The 19,321-nt window shown below is 27.8% G+C and overlaps 1 protein-coding gene across 3 annotated transcripts in view; it reads left to right on the forward strand.

Annotated features, from left to right (window-relative positions):
• The window catches only part of LOC142319663 (protein O-linked-mannose beta-1,2-N-acetylglucosaminyltransferase 1-like), a 111,944-nt gene that overhangs the window by 65,172 nt on the left and 27,451 nt on the right, over positions 1–19,321 (forward strand). For all 3 annotated transcript variants that reach the window (XM_075357213.1, XM_075357215.1, XM_075357214.1), the window contains exons 5-6: positions 5,034–5,115; positions 10,042–10,284. In XM_075357213.1, coding sequence (XP_075213328.1) covers positions 5,034–5,115; positions 10,042–10,284 — 325 coding nt within the window. The remainder of the gene's footprint in view (positions 1–5,033; positions 5,116–10,041; positions 10,285–19,321) is intronic.

Raw genomic sequence — 19,321 nt, forward strand, 5'->3', positions numbered from 1 at the left:
TAACAATGGTTTAACTGATTTAAGGTTGGTCATCTGTCAAAAGATCATCTTCTGCGTTTAGGACAGCCTTCAACATCATGTCATGATGCTCATTTTGTGTATGTTTAAGAAATTGTGCTTCCCAATTTTCATTTAATAGTTTAGAAAGTACCAGAAGAGTTTAAAAAAGTATAGATAAAATCATTGTCATAATATTCTAATGAAAAGTTAAAAATCAGTCATCTACACTAAGTTTGCTCGACAATATGTGCAAGTGCTCATACAGCATTTTTATACTACAATGTAATAATACAACACTTCCTTTATCTGTATGTAACTTATGACAACAGATTCAAACAAAATACAAATTTTTTTTTCATTGTTGACCAGCTGTTAGTATTGCCAACCTGTACAATAAAACATTTTTAAATATTTGTAAAGTAACATACATTTTATCTTATACATCTTATAGAAACATACATTTCAATTAAGGTCTTTTACGTAATTATTTCATTTTACCTGAGTAAGTTATTGAAATTACACGGCCAAAATTTGTTTTATAAATTTTGTATTTCTTTTAAAATTATTTTCAGTAATTAGCATTTTTGTTTTTAAAACGAATGTTTATTAGGTACAGAGTAATATAATATTCTGTCTATTTTTTGTTTGCTTTGCTTCAATAAAAAACCAATTTTTAAAAGGTTTTACTTACTTTTTTTATTGGCTGTATTTACATTAATCTCAGAATTAAATTCTCTACAAGTTTTGTTACTAAATCATACTAACATGTTTGCATATATGTACACACACACACACACTCTCTCTCATTTATATACACATTTTTATTAACTGCTTTTTGACTAAATTTTGATGTTTAATACTCCTGTTAGTTAGAAAAGATATAAATCAATGGGTAATTTTTGACATAAAGCATGCTTCACTAAAAAGTATATTCCCAACAGTCAAAAAAATGAAAATATAATTAGGCATTTTTTTTTTGTCTTCAGTCATTTGACTGGTTTGATGCATCTCCAAGATTCCCTATCTAGTGCTAATCGTTTCATTTCAGTATACCCTCTACATCCTACATCCCTAACAATTTGTTTTACATATTCCAAACGTGACCTGCCCACACAATTTTTTCCTTCTACCTGTCCTTCCAATATCAAAACGACTATTCCAGGATGCCTTAGTATGTGGCCTATAAGTCTGTCTCTTCTTTTAACTATATTTATCCAAATGCTTCTTTCTTCATCTATTTGCCGCAATACCTCTTCATTTGTCACTTTATCCACCCATCTGATTTTTAACATTCTCCTATAGCACCACATTTCAAAAGCTTCTAATCTTTTCTTCTCAGATACTCCGATTGTCCAAGTTTCACTTCCATATAAAGCGACACTCCAAACATACACTTTCAAAAATCTTTTCCTGACATTTAAATTAATTTTTGATGTAAACAAATTATATTTCTTACTGAAGGCTCGTTTAGCTTGTGCTATTCGGCATTTTATATCGCTCCTGCTTCGTCCATCTTTAGTAATTCTACTTCCCAAATAACAAAATTCTTCTACCTCCATAATCTTTTCTCCTATTTTCACATTCAGTGGTCCATCTTTGTTATTTCTACTACATTTCATTACTTTTGTTTTGTTCTTGTTTATTTTCATGCGATAGTTCTTGGGTAGGACTTCATCTATGCCGTTCATTGTTTCTTCTAAATCCTTTTTACTCTCGGCTAGAATTACTATATCATCAGCAATTAGGCATATCAAGAGGTAAAAAAGTACTCTACAAGGGTAATAATAAAAAAATAATAAGAATATTAATTTTCATTAAAAATAATTTTTTATACATTCTTCTATATTGATGATGTCTCTTTCAAAGTAGTCCCCAGAGAACTGACACACTTATGCCAGTTTTTCTTCCAATCCCCAAAACATTTGTGGAAAACATTTTTTGGTATTGCTTTTAGTTCATATAACAATTTTTTTTTCTTTATTTCATCTGCTGTCTCAAATCATTGTACTTTTAAATGTTCTCCTAATAAGAAAAAATTGTAGTGTGCTATGTCTGGGGAAAATTATGGATGCTGCAGTATCAGTATGGTGTTATTTTTGGTTAAATAATTATGAAATAATAGTGAAGTTTGCTGGAGCATTATCATTGGTAAATCCAAAAATTTTATTTCAACATCATTACCCATACACATGTTTCTCCTGTTTGAGTAATTCCGACTCATCAATGATGTCTGCTAACAATTGTTTTTATTGAAAATTTGACAATTCTGAAACAAATTTTGCAGCTACTCATTTATTTATACAAAATTTAATCAAAATTATTTCACAACTTAGAAGCAAATAAGAGACTCCTGTCTCTTCAGCAACTTTTCTAATAGTGATTTGACAATTATTATTGATGATAAAGTCCTTTATTTTATTGATATTTTCATCAGTTGTTGATGTGTGATATCCAAACCATACTTTCATCAGTAGTTAATGTGTTAAGACGTTCATCCCTTTTATTGCCTCCACAGTCTTCTTGAAACCATTTATACCACTCATAAATCCTTGATGTCAGCATAAATCCTTCCAAAAGCATTTTCTAACATCTTCATTTGTTCTGCACTTTATTAAATCTTAACTTTAATCTTTTGTGCTATCATTTTCAAACCAAATAAATTGGCAGTGGTAATAAAATTTGCCCTATTTACTCAGTTGCTGAATTTCAGCTGTGTGTCTGGTACAGCAGAAAATATTTATATACATTATTGAAAGTGCTACTGTTGGGTAAAGTTAACTAAGAAAAACACAGCTCATATTTGCCAAAAGAAATTGGACTTTAATTGAGAAAAAAAGCAACTGAACTTATGTTAAATCATAACCTTAAAAACTAAAAAGAAATTATGAAATTGACATAATTTAATGATACTTAAAATATCAGCTGAATCAACATATGAACAATGATGTTAAATGCAAAAATATATGAATATACATTTTTTAAATACACAATGTAACAAAGCCTGAAAACAAGAGAACATAAAAACACCTTATTTTCAAATTAGATACTTAAAACATAACATCAATAGAAAGTGGAACTGGAAAACAGTAGCACTACTAACATATACTGTAATATGAAAATTAGCAATGAACAGATGTGATTAGCTTAGAAAAAATAAATTACAATAAATCTTAATTAGCACTGGCCTTTTCTGAATTAAGAACATCAACAAACTTAACGTTAAATAATTATACATGTAATTCTAGTTTAGTGTAGAAAAAGGCCACAATGATATTCTAGTACAAAAAGAGTTAATAACAATAATCAAATTGTGATAAGTAAACATAAAAATATAGAGTTAATTACAATATAATCGCATTGAAATTAATTGAGCACGTAAAATAGGTTGCAGCTGAATAATGACAACCTTATGTAAGTAACCTGTCGTGACGGTACTTAAGTGAAATTGAAACTTGAAAGGCATAGGTATAATGAACTGAATGTTCCTCAAACTTTTTCTGATAAAATAACTGTTTAAACGTAATAAATAATGAAAATTAAACTTGCCTGTAGCACACAAATATCAGAAAACGACGAACTCGTGAATGAAGGTGAAAGGATACATACAGTAATTCCTGGGCGTAGTCCGCAGTGGTGAATCAGGAACGCAGGGGTGAGACATGGTGTAGCGTTAGACTAATACGTAGTAGATATGTAGCAACGAGGTTGGAGATTCTGGATCTAGGAAAATGTAATCTGCGATTCGAGAAGATTTGACGGCGATAGAAATGGCAGTTTGTAGTAATTGAAGCACTTTCAGGAGAAACGTAATATAGTGAATTTGAAGAACAACTTAACGAAGAAACGAGGCTGGACGAACATAGAAAACTGTGAAATCACGAAAAACTGACGAGTAGAATTTTTGACACAGGAATACCGCATTGGGCATGCGAGTATGGAGGTGATGAAGAGATTAGCACAAATCTTGAGAGCGAAAACGTAAAAAGGTGTCTTTACATTGTGAAAGTCTGTTCAACTCTGCCAATAAGATGGCGTGAGTGAAAGGAGGGGGAAGCCACAGCTAGGCAGTGAACAGGAGAGAGTGTGTGTTGACAACAAGAGTAGTGTCTTAGTGCTAGTATAAGAACGATTAGAGAGAACGTGTTGGAATTCGAGACCGAAGACATAACAAAAATAATTCGAATACGCAAGTTGAAGAAATGACATCAGAGCCGACAAAGAGAAATAGACTTCTAGGAACTATTACAATATTGAAATTGGTTGAGAATAAAAAAAACACTAAGCCTAATATATACATTAAGATTAAACAGCAATGAAATAATGCATGATAGAAATGAGCTAACACCATAACCTTGAATTCATTGGAATAAAACGACTTTACGCTAAATGGCGTAAACAGCTACCATAATGTGGAAAAAAATGAACTCGATTGAAAAGAAAGTGCACAGATTAAAACATTCTTTTTTTATTTTGATTACATCTCATATAAATTGGTTGTAAAAATTGTTTACTTTTGAATTGATTTATAATAAAAATTAATAATTTATGGTACTTCTGTGTTATCAGGGGGGGGGGGCACTCGATCTTCACTGTTTTCTGTTAATTATTTAACAGATTTTGTATGTTAATTATTGCATTTAGTTTGTCTAGATAAAGTTAGCAAGTGAAGCAAACTTTAGATTATGTTGATATCAAACGAAGTTCAGCACACAGAATAATTAGTTATATTTCATAACCTAATATAACCAGACGTAACCTAATGCTTGTTAACTTCATCTGATTAACATTAAATATACGATTTATTAATAACAAAAATTTATTATTTACTTAGTAAATAATGTATATTGCCAACAGAAAATAGCAAAAATAAAAATATACTGCCCCTCCCCACTATTAACACAGAAAACCAAATTTTTATATTAAAAATACTTCTTATTTTTATTGAGCGTTTAATTTATTTTATTAATATGTATTTCCTTTTAGTTATTGATAAAATTGAAACATAAATTCTACATATTTGTTTTGTTTTTCAGACTCCTGGTCCAGGACGTGGTAGAAAGAAGGGAATGACATATGCTGATTTAACTGATGCTGATAAACCTTTTGGCTGTGACTGTAAGTAACAGTGGTATTTTTTGTTGTTCATTATTAATTACTAATAAAAAAAAAATTAAAATCAGAAGTGTGTTAACATTGTTGCTAAAATGAGTGAATTATTCTTATAAGAGGTTGTAACTGAAATATGACATGGTCATTGATTAGGATGGGTTAACATGAATATTATATATAGGCTAGCTTATACTGCTGTGCCGGTAATATACGTGGACCTATATAACTAGTTAGAGAATAGGTGTTTTGAAAGATTGTTTGATTCTTCTGTTTTTTCCAGTCATTCAACATCTGAATGATCTTTATTCATTTTTTTCCTGTTTTAGAGGACCCTCTAGTTTCTTTTTTTATGTTGGGCAAACTTAATAGTTTTAAATTTTACAAAATTAATAAATAAACATGTTTTGTTTATTAACAACATTCTCTATTTGTAACTTTGAACAAAAAAGTTAAGTAATTGTTAAAATTAATTTAACTAATTTCTTTATTTATGGTTTTTTATTTCATAATTAATTTTAATTTAAAATATGAAGCATTTCAAATTTATTACCTTTATTTAATTTAATAAAAATTTGCCATTATTAGTAGCGGCTTATTTATAACAAGTGATTTGGATGAAATGAAAATAAAATTACTTTAAGTTCTTCATGAAAAGAATAAATTTAGGACCTGAAACCATTATCAGTTCAAAGTTTAAGATAGTCACTGTCAAAGATTATGCTGATTTATAGATTGTTTATAACTGTTGGGATTTAACATGTTAACAACATTTATTTCAGTTTTCTATTATGTAATCTTCAAAAGGTATGCAGCAAACATCTCTTTTTTATTGTAAGGATGAAGTGATTCTTTATTTCGCCTTTTCACCTTTTATTTCAGCTTAAACCGACTCTAATGAGTTAAGATCAGGATTTCAATCTATTAATTTACAAAATCATTTCTGAACGTAGAAAATAATTTATTTTATACGCGTGATATGAGGATTTTTATCACCTCATATACAGCTACTGTTGCTGATAGAAACGAATAAGTCATTTGTAACAAGTGTCTGCTAATAGCAGAACTTAGAAGAACCAGTTCCTGTCATATTCTATATCACGCACAGACCAGGGTTTATTGTCTGTTATATAATACCATGAAGCAAAACTTTGCTACCATTCTTCTACAAAAATTGAAATTTGGAAATTTGTTAATGATACGGATTCAGATTGTTATTAAATAATATTAAAAAAAATTTTAAAGATATTTAAAAACTTGCTTTATACTTTTTAGTCATACATTAATCAAATTATTATCATACATTGCCTGAATAATTAGTAGATTAATTTGGATTAATTTAATAGGTTAATTTGGACCCCTCATAGCCATTTTGCAATTTTTTACACCCGCACCCTTAATTTACCCTGTACAGGAGGATGTTTACAAAAGTAATAGTGGAATACTGTATTGTCAACCGACCTTAGAAACTGTGCAAAATTTCATCAATCGGCAATGTTAGGAAGTATGTTAAATTAAGGATGCAAGATTTGAGGACAAACATGAAAAAAAATTGAAAAAAACATTGCAAGTTAAAATAAAGCAAGTAATAATGGATATTTAACATCAGGATCAGAATGATGATACAGTTCTCATCCATAGTAATTATCATTGTTAAAAGATTTTCTGGGTCTTCTCAAAGGTTGCTAAGGAGATAAACATATTGCCTTCATTGAGTCTTTTGACTCTTGTTTACATACATTGATCCATCAAGCATTGGACTTGGTATCAAGTGCATTATTTAGAATCGATTCAACGCTACCAGTTGAACAGTGATTTTCCTGTTCATTGCAATTTTATTGCAGCGGTTGTAGTACAGTTACTGAAGTAGTCTGCTAGCTTAACCTTGCTGTATCTTCATGACTCATCTTCCTATAGTAAAAAATCATTTACCCCTTCACCATCCTAGAATATAATCGGGTACCTTGTTCCATTGCCTGTTGACAACAGGAGAAAGCATCCCATTGTGGTGAAAAGGTTGTCCTATTTTCTGATGCGTTCTGCTGATGAGAGACATGCCTTTCAAGACCATATATTTTATATCTTCTTTAACCTCAATTTCACGTTTTTGTGTGATGCTTTTTTACTATGTACAAGGAAAGATTTAAGTAACGGGCTTAGATTTTAGGACACATTAAAAGGATTTATAATCTCTTAAAGTCCCTATTCCTCCTCTATGTGGGTCAGATAATGAACTAGCCTATCATTATTTTTTCCTCATTGGTGAGTATACTTTCTCAATAATTGAAAAGCAAGTTATTCATATTTCCTGTACTATTTTTTTTAAACATCGATTCCACATTTATCTATTGGCATCTGGTTATGTAAAAAAAAAATGGGCACAAAAATACATATGGAAATATTATGTTTTCAGTAGGTTTATATGTTCTTTAAATGCTGCTTTTTCGGCTATGTAATTATATATTATTATTGATTTATTCTATATGTATTGTATTCAACTTAACTTGTTCAGAAGTAATGTGTTAAATTTAATTAATTAAAAAGACACATAACTTTCAGCACTAATGGCTGCCATAACTTTCTTATTCACAGCAAATCTCTTATAAAACATAAATATAATAAGCAAAACATAAAACATGATTTTGTGCTTGGAACATAACTACAAATCGTACCTACTAACTGGTGTAAGTTTGAGGAGTAAATTTTTATTTCAATTGTATTATTTTGCTTCCATTTTAATACATTTTGAGCATTGACGAATATATGCATATCAGAATTAGAAATAATTAAAATACGTTATAGTAATGCTTGTTTATTTCCATATCTGCTCGCTTACGTATTTCCCCTAGATTTATATTTTATTTACCTATTAACCATATACATATTTTCTTTACCTACATTACATTTGGAGCAGAATTACATTCATAATTGATGCGCACAAGCGGTTTGTTTTCATAGATGCACATATCAAGTTTGGGCATTTTGAGAGTTGGTTCGCGCACTAGACTCATGAAATCTTCAATCATTGATGACCCTCTCACTATTTATTTATCAAGCAGTGATCGATTGCAAGAAGACAGATTTTAAAAAGATTTAGATTCTCATATTTACAAGGCAAGAAATTGAAAGACTAGGTTTTTTAAGTTTGTGGAATAAGTATACTCTAGTGTTAGCTGCATCCCATAAGGCTAAAATTGATGGAGAAATTACTGAACATATTGAACCTGTGATGATAAATTTCTGTAAAAAGGTTAAAGCAAATTTTTAATTGGAAAAATGTTTTTTCTTCCTTTGAAGATGTTTTTCACTCCATAATAAGCAGTTTAACTAACTAACTAATTAGTAGAGTAGTAATGTATTTGTAACTTCTTTAAATTACTTCAAATCAACTTTTAAATTGATGTATAGTCAGTGTTTATTCACCAAGAGATGTTATAAGAAAAAAAGAGAAGTGTGTATATAAAGAACAGGTCTTCTATATTAAAGCAGCCGTTTGACGGGCTTGTTCTGCATTCCTTTGTTTTGTGCTAATTCTTAATGTATATATACTAATGTCTGTTGAAAAATCAATCTCCTCTTACACTTCTTCAGACTGTCACATATACATAATTAATTAGTTGCTTTCTTGAACAACAAAAAACTTAACTATTTAGAAGATAAAGTAAGCATGTAGGGTTTTATTCTTGCAACTGTTGTTTCCTGTATTTTTTTGTTGTGGTTTTTTTTTAAAATTAATAATTAGGTGCAGAATGATCACTAAAAAGAAAAGCTTAGTTAAGTAGTGTGGTGAAAATTTAAGCTTTGAACTGGTTAATTTTTAAAACTCTTAAGCATATTTTTACCTCTATGGCACTATTACACTTAATTGTGCTTGGCAAAATTGATTAATGCTCCTCTAGTAGCCAATTAATTAATGAATAGTTTTATTTACTTAATATTTATGAATCATATAATTTGATAAAGTATAAATTATTGGTATTTATAAAATAACTAAGATTGTATTTTTGTATTGATCATGTGAATATGTGAAATCTGTAAAATGTCTATTCTATATCATTATGATTTCATTCCTGAAGAAGTTGTGGGATAGAAATTAATTTATTTATATTATTATTACTTTTAATTAAGGATAAATTTATTTATAATAAAATAATGTATTATTTAAGAAAAAGTCAATTTTTTTTTACACCTGTTAGAGCAGATTGGTAACAGGCCAAGCTGAACCTCTAATTATTGTCTAATTTATCCGTTAATATTAAAACTTTTCCCAATATTTAGATTTGAACATCTCTGTGGAAGTTCAGTTTTTCAACTGCTTTTATAAATTAATTACTGAAGGCTATTGTAAATATGATGAATAAAATTTAATTATCTCTCAGAGTATTTAGTGAACCATTTTAAGAATTCTGTTTATCGTTTTAATTTCTAAAGAAAATAATGTCAGAATACATTTCAGTTGAATAGTTTTATAAAATGTTTATTGAATAGAGAAATCTGTAAGTCTGTGTATTATTGTTAATGTTATAGCTAAATGGTACAGTTTAGCTATTATAAGTGATAACAGAACAATCAAATGTTTTGTTAATATAACAAGAAGAAATGTGAAACATCAATGCTATCAGCGACCTGTTTTAATACATAAATTACCATAGACACTGAAATCAATAAGCATCAGGTTATTATTCCACCCGTTATAAATGAATTGATAGTGACGGTTCACTTACATGATTATGCTCTTTACCTCCTTTGATTGGTTAACAGGAGGTCAGGATCCAGATATAAAAATCTGTCGTCTTACTGCATAAGTCCAGAAAAACTGGAGGTATAAAGGCAAATTGTCTAAAATTAGTTATGATTTTTAAAAAATAAGGCATTGTTTAAGTAGGAATAATGTAATTTTTTTTGCGGTAGAGTAGCAGAGATGTTTTGTTATAGTGTGCGGTGCAAGATATAAGACTCGACCAGGACTGACGTATCATTACACTCATTCTCACAAAGAGCGAGGCAGTACTGCCGTGACCGGAGATGAAGAAGGTAGCAGTGAGGCACCACCCTCTTCGCCATCTGCTAATGCATCTGTGCTTCATCCTCCGGTGCAAGATAAGGGCACAGATCCGGCCAGCGTCCAAGGTTGGACCAAGTTTCAGGACAGTTATCTCACCTTCCTTAACACCCCCGGTACGAACTTTCTTTTCACTTTTCAAACCTCTTTCTGTAATCTTTACATTTTCTTACATACTTCATTTATGAATTTAAAAAGATTATTTCTTATTTTTTGCTTTGCTTGGAGTAGAAGGTTTGCTTTATCTTAATTTTTTTTTTAACTTTTGCATGAGGTGATCAATATATTCATTATGTTATTCAAAGTGTTTTGTATATTTAAATTGTTTCACTTAATCTATTAATTTGCATTCAAGTTCACTTTGCTTCGATTAGATTATTACATGAAATATTTCTAACTTCATTCACAGTGTCATAAATAAATACCAAATAGGTGTTATCATGTGCTTGTGTGCACATGTAGCATGTGTATAATTGAATAAAAAGAATCATTACCATTCATTATTTTTGTATAATATTCTATTTATTTATTTATTTATTTTTTTTTTCGATTGTATATAATTACTATTAATATTACAAAAAAATATATATATAATTTAATCTGCTGATGACTGATCATCCCATGAAAGGTAAGATCAGTTAACGAAATGTAGTATATTACAGTTGATGTCATATACAATAATACCTTGCTGATTGCAGTTTTATATTGTTTAAAAACATCTCCAAAATTATACTAAGAACAATAAGGTTTATTTAAAACAGTGTCATATTGTAAAAAAAAAGTAAATTTATTTAATAAAATACATTTATACACCAAAAGAAATTGTTTATTATAAAAATTAGAACATTATATCTGTAGCCATAAATAATATCAGTTTATAGATAATGATCATAGTAGTGATACCAATCATATCCTAAAAAAATTACAGGTATTTAAAATTTTTTTCATATCATATGAAAGTTAAAAAAAATTATTTTATAGAATCACATATTTAAGCGCTCTAAAGAAATGAATTGCTCCATTATTTTTCAACTGTTTTGCTGGGGAGACATGTATTGAAAATATAGGGAATTATGTTTATTAATTGTTTTGTAAGATGTTTTTATAATTGATGTAATTGTATAATTGTTGAATATCACTAAAAAAAACAATTTATTCAGTGTCAAATCATGTAAAATTGTTTTTTTTTTAATTTTACAAGCCAGTACTTCTATTTAAAATTAACTCATTGATTAGCAGAAAGTAAAGTGTAACTGTACTTATTGTCACTTTCACTGTTTATATAAGTTTTTTTTACATAATATATTGTTTATATTTTCATCATTTTGCCCATAGGAATTTTGATATTATTGTTGGGGATATTTTAACAGCTATTTAGTTGTTTATTATTTTGTGTAAAGATGTAAATTATTTGAATAAGTGCAGATTCTCTATTATGATCTGTAATTGATACCTTATGTTAAGAGCTATATATTTACCATTACCCTGTGCATTAGTCTTAATTCTATCACTCATACACATGTATGCATGCATGTCATTAAGTGAGTCTTTAGCAATTGATAAAAATGTTGAATTGTTTAAAGTAAGTATCCTGTAAGTGACCATTCAGAAATGAAATGCTTCTATGAAGGATCAACAGTGGAATAATGATTTTATTGGGAATAAATGTTTATATGTTGTGGTTTGATATATCTAGCTTACTTCACGCTTTCTGTCCCTCATTCATTGTATTTATTTAGGTTTTCATTAGTTTCTAATGACAAAAGTAGTCTATAGAGGTTTATTATATTAGTTCTACAGCAGTCTTAAGGAATAAAACATTTTTAAGAAATGGGATTGAGAAAAATGTGGGAGATCCATTTTGTATTTTATCTTGTTGCAGAATATTTACAGCTGTATTATTCAGTTTTTTCATCAGTGTAATAATTATTACATGCATTATCTTGTTATAGTAATTGTATAAATGTATTGGAATGTTTGTGATTTTATCATTAATAACTGAGGGATGAGGAGTGGATTTAAAATGAGAATTAGGTAAAATACATAACATGATTTTGGAACAGTTCCTTAGTTTAATAACAAGGTGATAAATATATATGGTAAATACTTCATTAGTAATTTTCATAAGGATCCTCAAAATCCCAAGAAACTTTAAAAGGAACTATCCTAGACCTAATGAGAGACAAACAAAGTTAAGGAAGCCTATATACCATAAATTGCACCATAGCCTTACTTTATCACATGCAGTATTTCTATTGACAGTTACAAATACTGTCAAAAAAATACTTGCTTAGAGATCTTGCTGTCCTGTACTTTAGTAACAATACATTTGAGAATAAGTAGAAATACACTACAAATCATCTAATAGAGAGAAGAAAACTTGAAACTGATAATTTCATTTTTGAATGGTGAAAGTTGATTGATGTCTACCAGTGTTTGACCATATCTTTAATACACATTTTAGGTATTGTAGTGTTCAAATATTTATGAGGCATATTTCAAAATTGGCTTCTGATTGGTTGGTTAAAAAAAATTGTACATGTAAGTTTCTTATATGTTTTATCTGTACTATTTTATACTACTGTATCCTGTAATGCTTAAGATGTTACTATTTACAGTCAAACATGCATCATAGTGTTAAACCAACTTTTATAGGTCCACATCATAGAACTTAACTACCAAGATACCAAGCTAGTCACTCATAGCCTGGTCCAGACTGTAAAAGATAAGTGAAAGGCTTTCACTACTACTTGTGAACTGGGACTATGTAGTTTCACGCAGAAGAAAACACCTTTCAAGCATCCTCCACTTTCTGGTCCTTGGTTCCATAAACTTTTGTTACTAAGCTGGTCAACATTATTAAATATTATGGCTATGTGCATTCCCATTTGAAACCTGATATCTCTTGTTGCTCACTCAGGAAGTCAGAACAAAGTGTTCAAGATACAAAAATGGGTTGTCAGATTTTTTTTTGATACAAAAAAATAATTTATTTTTTAAAAAATTATAAAAATATCCACTTATATCAAACCAGATAAGTAGTACCCAAATGTACAAATAATTTTCATTTTCACGTTCCAAGTTGTTATTTCTTTTATAGTTATTTTAAGTATATTCTTGTATTTATTTTTAACTATTATTTTGTGTATTTATATTTTAAATAATATGGATTTTAACCATTCTTGCTTTGTATTTTATAATTGTCGATTTCTTGGCGGTACTATGATTAAAGTTTTATAATGGATTCCCTTGATTCATCCAGCCAAATACAGTTTTTAAAAGGCAGTGCTTTTTTTTAATCCACGATGTAGCACACCTCCCATTCCAGAATGTAGCTATATAACGTATTATGTATTGATCGGAGTAAAATATTTCTCTGAATTATTTAGAATTGTCTCCAAAAATCACAAAATTACTTTTAAGATTCCAAAAAAATATAGCTAAAATTCTTAGTTCAATAAACCTTACTGGAATTTTTTAGCTTGTTTTTTTAGATGTACACCAAAACTGAAAAAGTCAGAAGTTCATTTGCTGTTTCATTTATTTATTTATAATTACAAAATTGTAAACATCTAGAACATTAGTAATCTATATATTTAAATTCTGTTAACTAAACCACGTAGTACAAAATATTGAGATAAGACATATCTTACTTAATTTTTCATTAAAGTACTTTCCTGGAATCCTGCATCCTCAGTCATGATTGAAATGATTGCATTATTGTGTAATAAAAATATTGAAATTATGATAATTGCATATTGATTTACATGAGTGCTATACTATCTGTTGCAGTTTTTATAAGAACACATCTCTCTGAAATACTGTCAGATTGTTTATAATATTGAAATTTTGTTTGTGTTTTTACGTGTAGTATTTTTTAACATATTTAATTTTATGTCAACTTTATTAATTTCTAAAATTTCCAAATTTGTTATATCAGAAATAAAATGTTTATTGTTTATTAAACGACCTGCCATATTAGATAAATCTAATTTATTACTTTTTGTTATTTTTATAATGTTCAAAAAATTCAATTTTAAAGGATTAATTTGTTTTTCCTGTATAAAAAACTACACAATCATTAATAATAAGACAAAAGTGAAAAAATATATATACACTATCATTGAAAACGTTACTAAAACTTACAATAAATAAATATTTAAAGCAACATACAAACCTAATAACCATATAATAAAATATTTAAAAAAAAATAATAATAATAAAATAAAGTCTGTGTGGAATTTATAAAATTAAAAATAAACTAATATATTAATTATTTAATATACTAATTTTTTCTATGAAGAAGTCAGATAATTGTGTAATTTTAATTCTTGTATAACATGAAATGCAAAGCACATTAAATCAGTTGACAATGGAAAGCATGAATAAGAATTGCACGAGCAAAATGAATTTGATTGTTCCTTGATCTTTACATGCTTCATAAACTTGATCCGTGACATGTTCTTAATCTCAGTTAGGTTAAGATATTCATTCCCTTTTCATTACAGCTCCCAAAAGAATGTTAAGGCTCTGTGCCTATTCTTTTAGTTCTGTTCATGTCATAAAATTGTTTTTGTACCTACTTTTCTTAAAATTTATGAAAACTTAGCCTGTTTGTTACAATCTGCTATATGAAAATTCAGAAATTGTGATGTGACATTAAACATGCATGATAAACGTATGCTTTGTCAAAATTTCCAGCTTCAGACTTGCAGCACTGATATTCATAACAATATTTCCGTTATCAGGACAATCATTGATAGATTTCAGTGATTGTCACAGCTTGCAGGAATGACTGATGTTTTTAATGTTTTGTAGACTGCTTGGAAGGAAGATGTGATTGTAATGTGTAATGAAATTATAGATAATTACTGATGATTGCAGTGTGAATATGGTTTTGCTACTGCAATCTGTTTACTTCCAGCAGCCAACTAGATGACAAATTTGATGTAGCCTTCATATTTGTTACATTCTCTCTAATACAATAACCTCTCTTCAGTTCTGGATTTACCAACGTCTGCCCTCATTTTGGCACTAATTTTTCTGTTAAAAGATTGTTAAAGATCTTATAGAAGATCATCAATCAGAGGTATATATGAAGTTAATATTTAAGAATATGAAGGAGAACTTCAAATTAAAGTTATTTAATTATCAAGCATGATTGTTAGTTTAATTTTTATTTTATATGTTTGCACTGTTATATTTCTGCTTAATTTTATGGTAACGTAAGAGATTTAAACGATTTTTTTTGTGTACTTAGTTTTCACAGCATTTGTATTTAAGCATTATATATTTTTCTGTTTATTCCTTTTTTTCCAGTAAATAAATTACCACCATTAATTAGTTTATATCTATTTATTATTTTTTTACATTTAATGTTTTTTTCTTTCTTAAGAACAGTAAATGATCAGATTTTTTTTAGAGATAGCATGAAAAGTAATGCTAATTTAGTTACAGTTTTCTTTGACTGGGTACAGATTTTCTGCAATAATTTTTTTTTCTTTTTATGTGTGTGCAATATATTACCTAAAGTTTATCGATCCCTAATTGACAATCATTTTCAGCCTGGTAATTGTAGTTAAATACACAATGGAATCAGTCAGCTACTATGATTTTGTTTGATAAATATCCCAGATTTCTCTTATAATAAAAAAAAAACTAACAAATATTATTATATCATATTTTTATCTTTAATAACTTTGAGAACTCATTTTAATCACAATCAGCTGAAGAAAAAAAAAATACAGTTGGCAAAACTAAAAGCTTCACAATAATTAGATTTACCTTTGAAATTAAATCTATATATTTTGTTTTAGTTTTAATTAAAACTATTACTAACGAGAAATTTTACTGCAGTTAGCTTTTATTAAGAAGTATTACTGTTGTAACTACTGTAGTTTTTCCTCTACTCCTATTAAAAAAGGAATCATTTAAGTTGTTATTTATTGATATTGTATTTTTAATTTGGGTTTATTCTGTTATTTGGCTAATTTGACTGCTTACAATTTGAAAGGACTTACCTTCTTTTACTCGATTGAAAGGGGTGGTTGAAAAATTCTGCTAATCAGTTTTTTCAGCTTTTTCTTCAGATAACTAGTTTTTTAATTCTGTCATTTTTATGATGGAAAACCATTAAAATTAATCATTAATAAGAAAATGTTGTATGTTAGGAGTTAGCACTACTTTTAAGAGTCGACTACATTGTAACCAAATCATTTTAATCCAGTTCTTTTCTATCAGTAGTGGTATTCTTTATTTTTAACGAAATGCATAGAAATTCTGAAAATTTTATTAGTCTTGTTGAAGTCTTTGATGACTGGAAGACTTAATATGTAGGAAATCAGAAAATAGTATTTTAATGTTTGTTTTCCCTGTAAATGGTCAGGATATTTCACTTTCAGTGAAAAAATATCCTGCTGCCTTTTTACTAGAACTCTCCATCATACAAAGCTAATCATTTAGTGATTTTTTTTTCTTCTAACATTAGCTTTTAACATTTTATTTTTGTTTGATAATATCATTATTACTTACTGTCATAAATGTTTGACATCTATTTTAACATCTTAAATGTTTAATGTTGTACTAATTACATTATACTATTGTAAATAATATAATCTTATTATTATACTATTTATGATTAATAAACTTAGGGTAAGGTATCATTTAAATTTACATTTTTCTACATATTTTTATATGAATAAGTTTACTGAGGGGGTATGACTTTTCTACAATACTGGGTATTAATTTATAAAAAAAAATTAGCATTTTTTTTCATTTCACATAAATTCATCCCTTAAGATTTCAGTGATTTGTTTTTGTTTGCATCATTGCTTATACACATCAATGTAAGATAAATAAAAGTACAAAATTGTTTAGTCAAAATGATATTCACATTTTTATCTAGAAGTGTTGTCTATGAACAGAGAAAAGTTTTAATCTTTTTTTTTACAACCTCCAATTTTATTCTAATTGTGAGTGCTGAAATTTAATTCATTCATTAATATTATTATTATTACTACTCATTATTATGTCCTTGAATTTGCATTAATACATATATACAAGGAAGATGAAATGACAGTGAATTAAAATTAACAAATAAGACAGATTATTAAACAATTTTACACAAATACTCAATGTACATTGTAATAAGTATGTATCGTATATTGTCATAAACTACTTTTATTTTCCTGACTATAGTGATATACACTGCTACAGCAGCTATAGTTATTAATAGAAAAATATACAGATCAGTCAAAAAGAAAATTAAGAAATTGATCTTTTTTTTATATTTTGTGCCTTGAAGAGATATTTTCTAAAAAAAAAACTTATTCCAATGCTTCCAAGTCCAAAAAAATCTTCAAACTTGGTAGATAGTTACTACCTTCAAGGGGAAATATGTATTAAAATTTTTTCAAAATTGGTTAAAGAAGTGGGAGTGCTTTGGTCGAAGTAGAATTTCAAATCTTTACTGAACTATTTGAGCAAAAAAAGATTTGTTACAAAAGTTGAAGTTATTTTATCAAGATTACAAATTACCAAAAACTTTTATTTAATATTCACCCTCTCCCCAAAGAATATAACTTAATAATATAGTTTTCCTTTTTAGTTATATCTTACTTCAGAAAATAGATTAATGGGAAATAGTTTTTACAACTCAAATTTATAATTCTCAAAATGTATTTTGTTAAACAATAAAATCATTAAAATAACTTAATTCCCTTCTCTTGACGGAGGAGCTCCCAAATTTTTTAAATATTTTTACATAAAATGTAAAACAAAAAAATAATTTATAATTTTGGTTATTGTTTTTTAATAAAAATGAATTATTTTATGAAGCTTAAAATGGTTGAATTGAAAAAAATGAATTGCGTAAGTTGAGCGGCATAGCTGGGAAAGTGATTCAGTTCACTGCCAGAATTGTTTAACTTGACACAGTTCTTGGAAAATAATAATCTGATTCTTTTTTTTTACTGTTGAAATATCATTTTATTATTAAAATAATTATAATACAGTGTTTGGTGGTTAAATTATAACCCAGCAATTGCATTTTAATAAAAACGGATCAATGAATATTTATTTTATATGAAAGTACACTTAAAAATTGAAGTTACACAGAGAAGTGCAGTAGGAATATTTTTTTTTTTTACTGAAAGTTATATAACAGTTATAATTTTGTTAGTGCAAACTTAATTCACTGCAAGGTAGTGATAAAAATTGGAATTTTTATTGAATGAAATACAATTCTGAATAAACTTGTTCAGTTCTTTTATTTATTTTGATTAGATTTTCAAGATGTATTTATTAAATTAAACAAAAAATGAAGCCATGAAATTTCTATGGACAACTCTAGTCAATGGATAGGTGTACAATTCCTGTTTCCCTTGAAATATAATTTCCTTATTAAATGCTAAAAATCATTTTTTTTATGTTTATGCATGTTAAAAAACAAAACTCTATAATGTAATTAGACCGATTAAATTTCTTTTTTATATATTGTGTTTTACTTCTGATATTCTTATTTATGTAGAGGAGTTTTCCATTCTTTACCAGTAGAAGACAGAATGACTTAGCTTACTGTCATTTTAAATCTATCACAGTTGATGTTTGTTTATAATTATAGTATTTCTGTTTATTGACAATAATAAAATTGTACAATTTTGTCAGACATTGTTAGGCCTAACAACAAATAAAAAAATTACCATATTATGTTTAAAGAATATCTTTACAAGGTTCGCAATACAAAAATACTAAAAAAACACAATACAGTAAATACTGTAACAGTCTAAATTATTTTTTATTTTACTGTAACTTACATACTTACATCATAGTCAGAATTAAGCCACATATCATTTTTAGTTAACATAATCAGGATCAGAGAAAACTGGATATTTTAATCATGTGATACCTGCCCTTCCCCAAAGAACTGATTAATTCTATATAATGCTTTATGTATCAAGTATTCTTTTAGTGGCTTTTTAAATTTACTGCCCTTTATCAACTATATATCCACCCATTAGCATTGAATTTATGTACAGTTCAAATCAAAATATTTTTCTTTCATTAAAATTCTAAAAGTTTTCATAAAGAAAACATGAATTATGGTGTAAGCAAGGTAGATGTAGTAATTGATGTTTGTGAATGCACTAAGTTGCT

The sequence above is a fragment of the Lycorma delicatula genome, chromosome 2, assembly GCF_047948215.1.
Source record: "Lycorma delicatula isolate Av1 chromosome 2, ASM4794821v1, whole genome shotgun sequence".
NCBI classification, from domain to species: domain Eukaryota; kingdom Metazoa; phylum Arthropoda; class Insecta; order Hemiptera; family Fulgoridae; genus Lycorma; species Lycorma delicatula.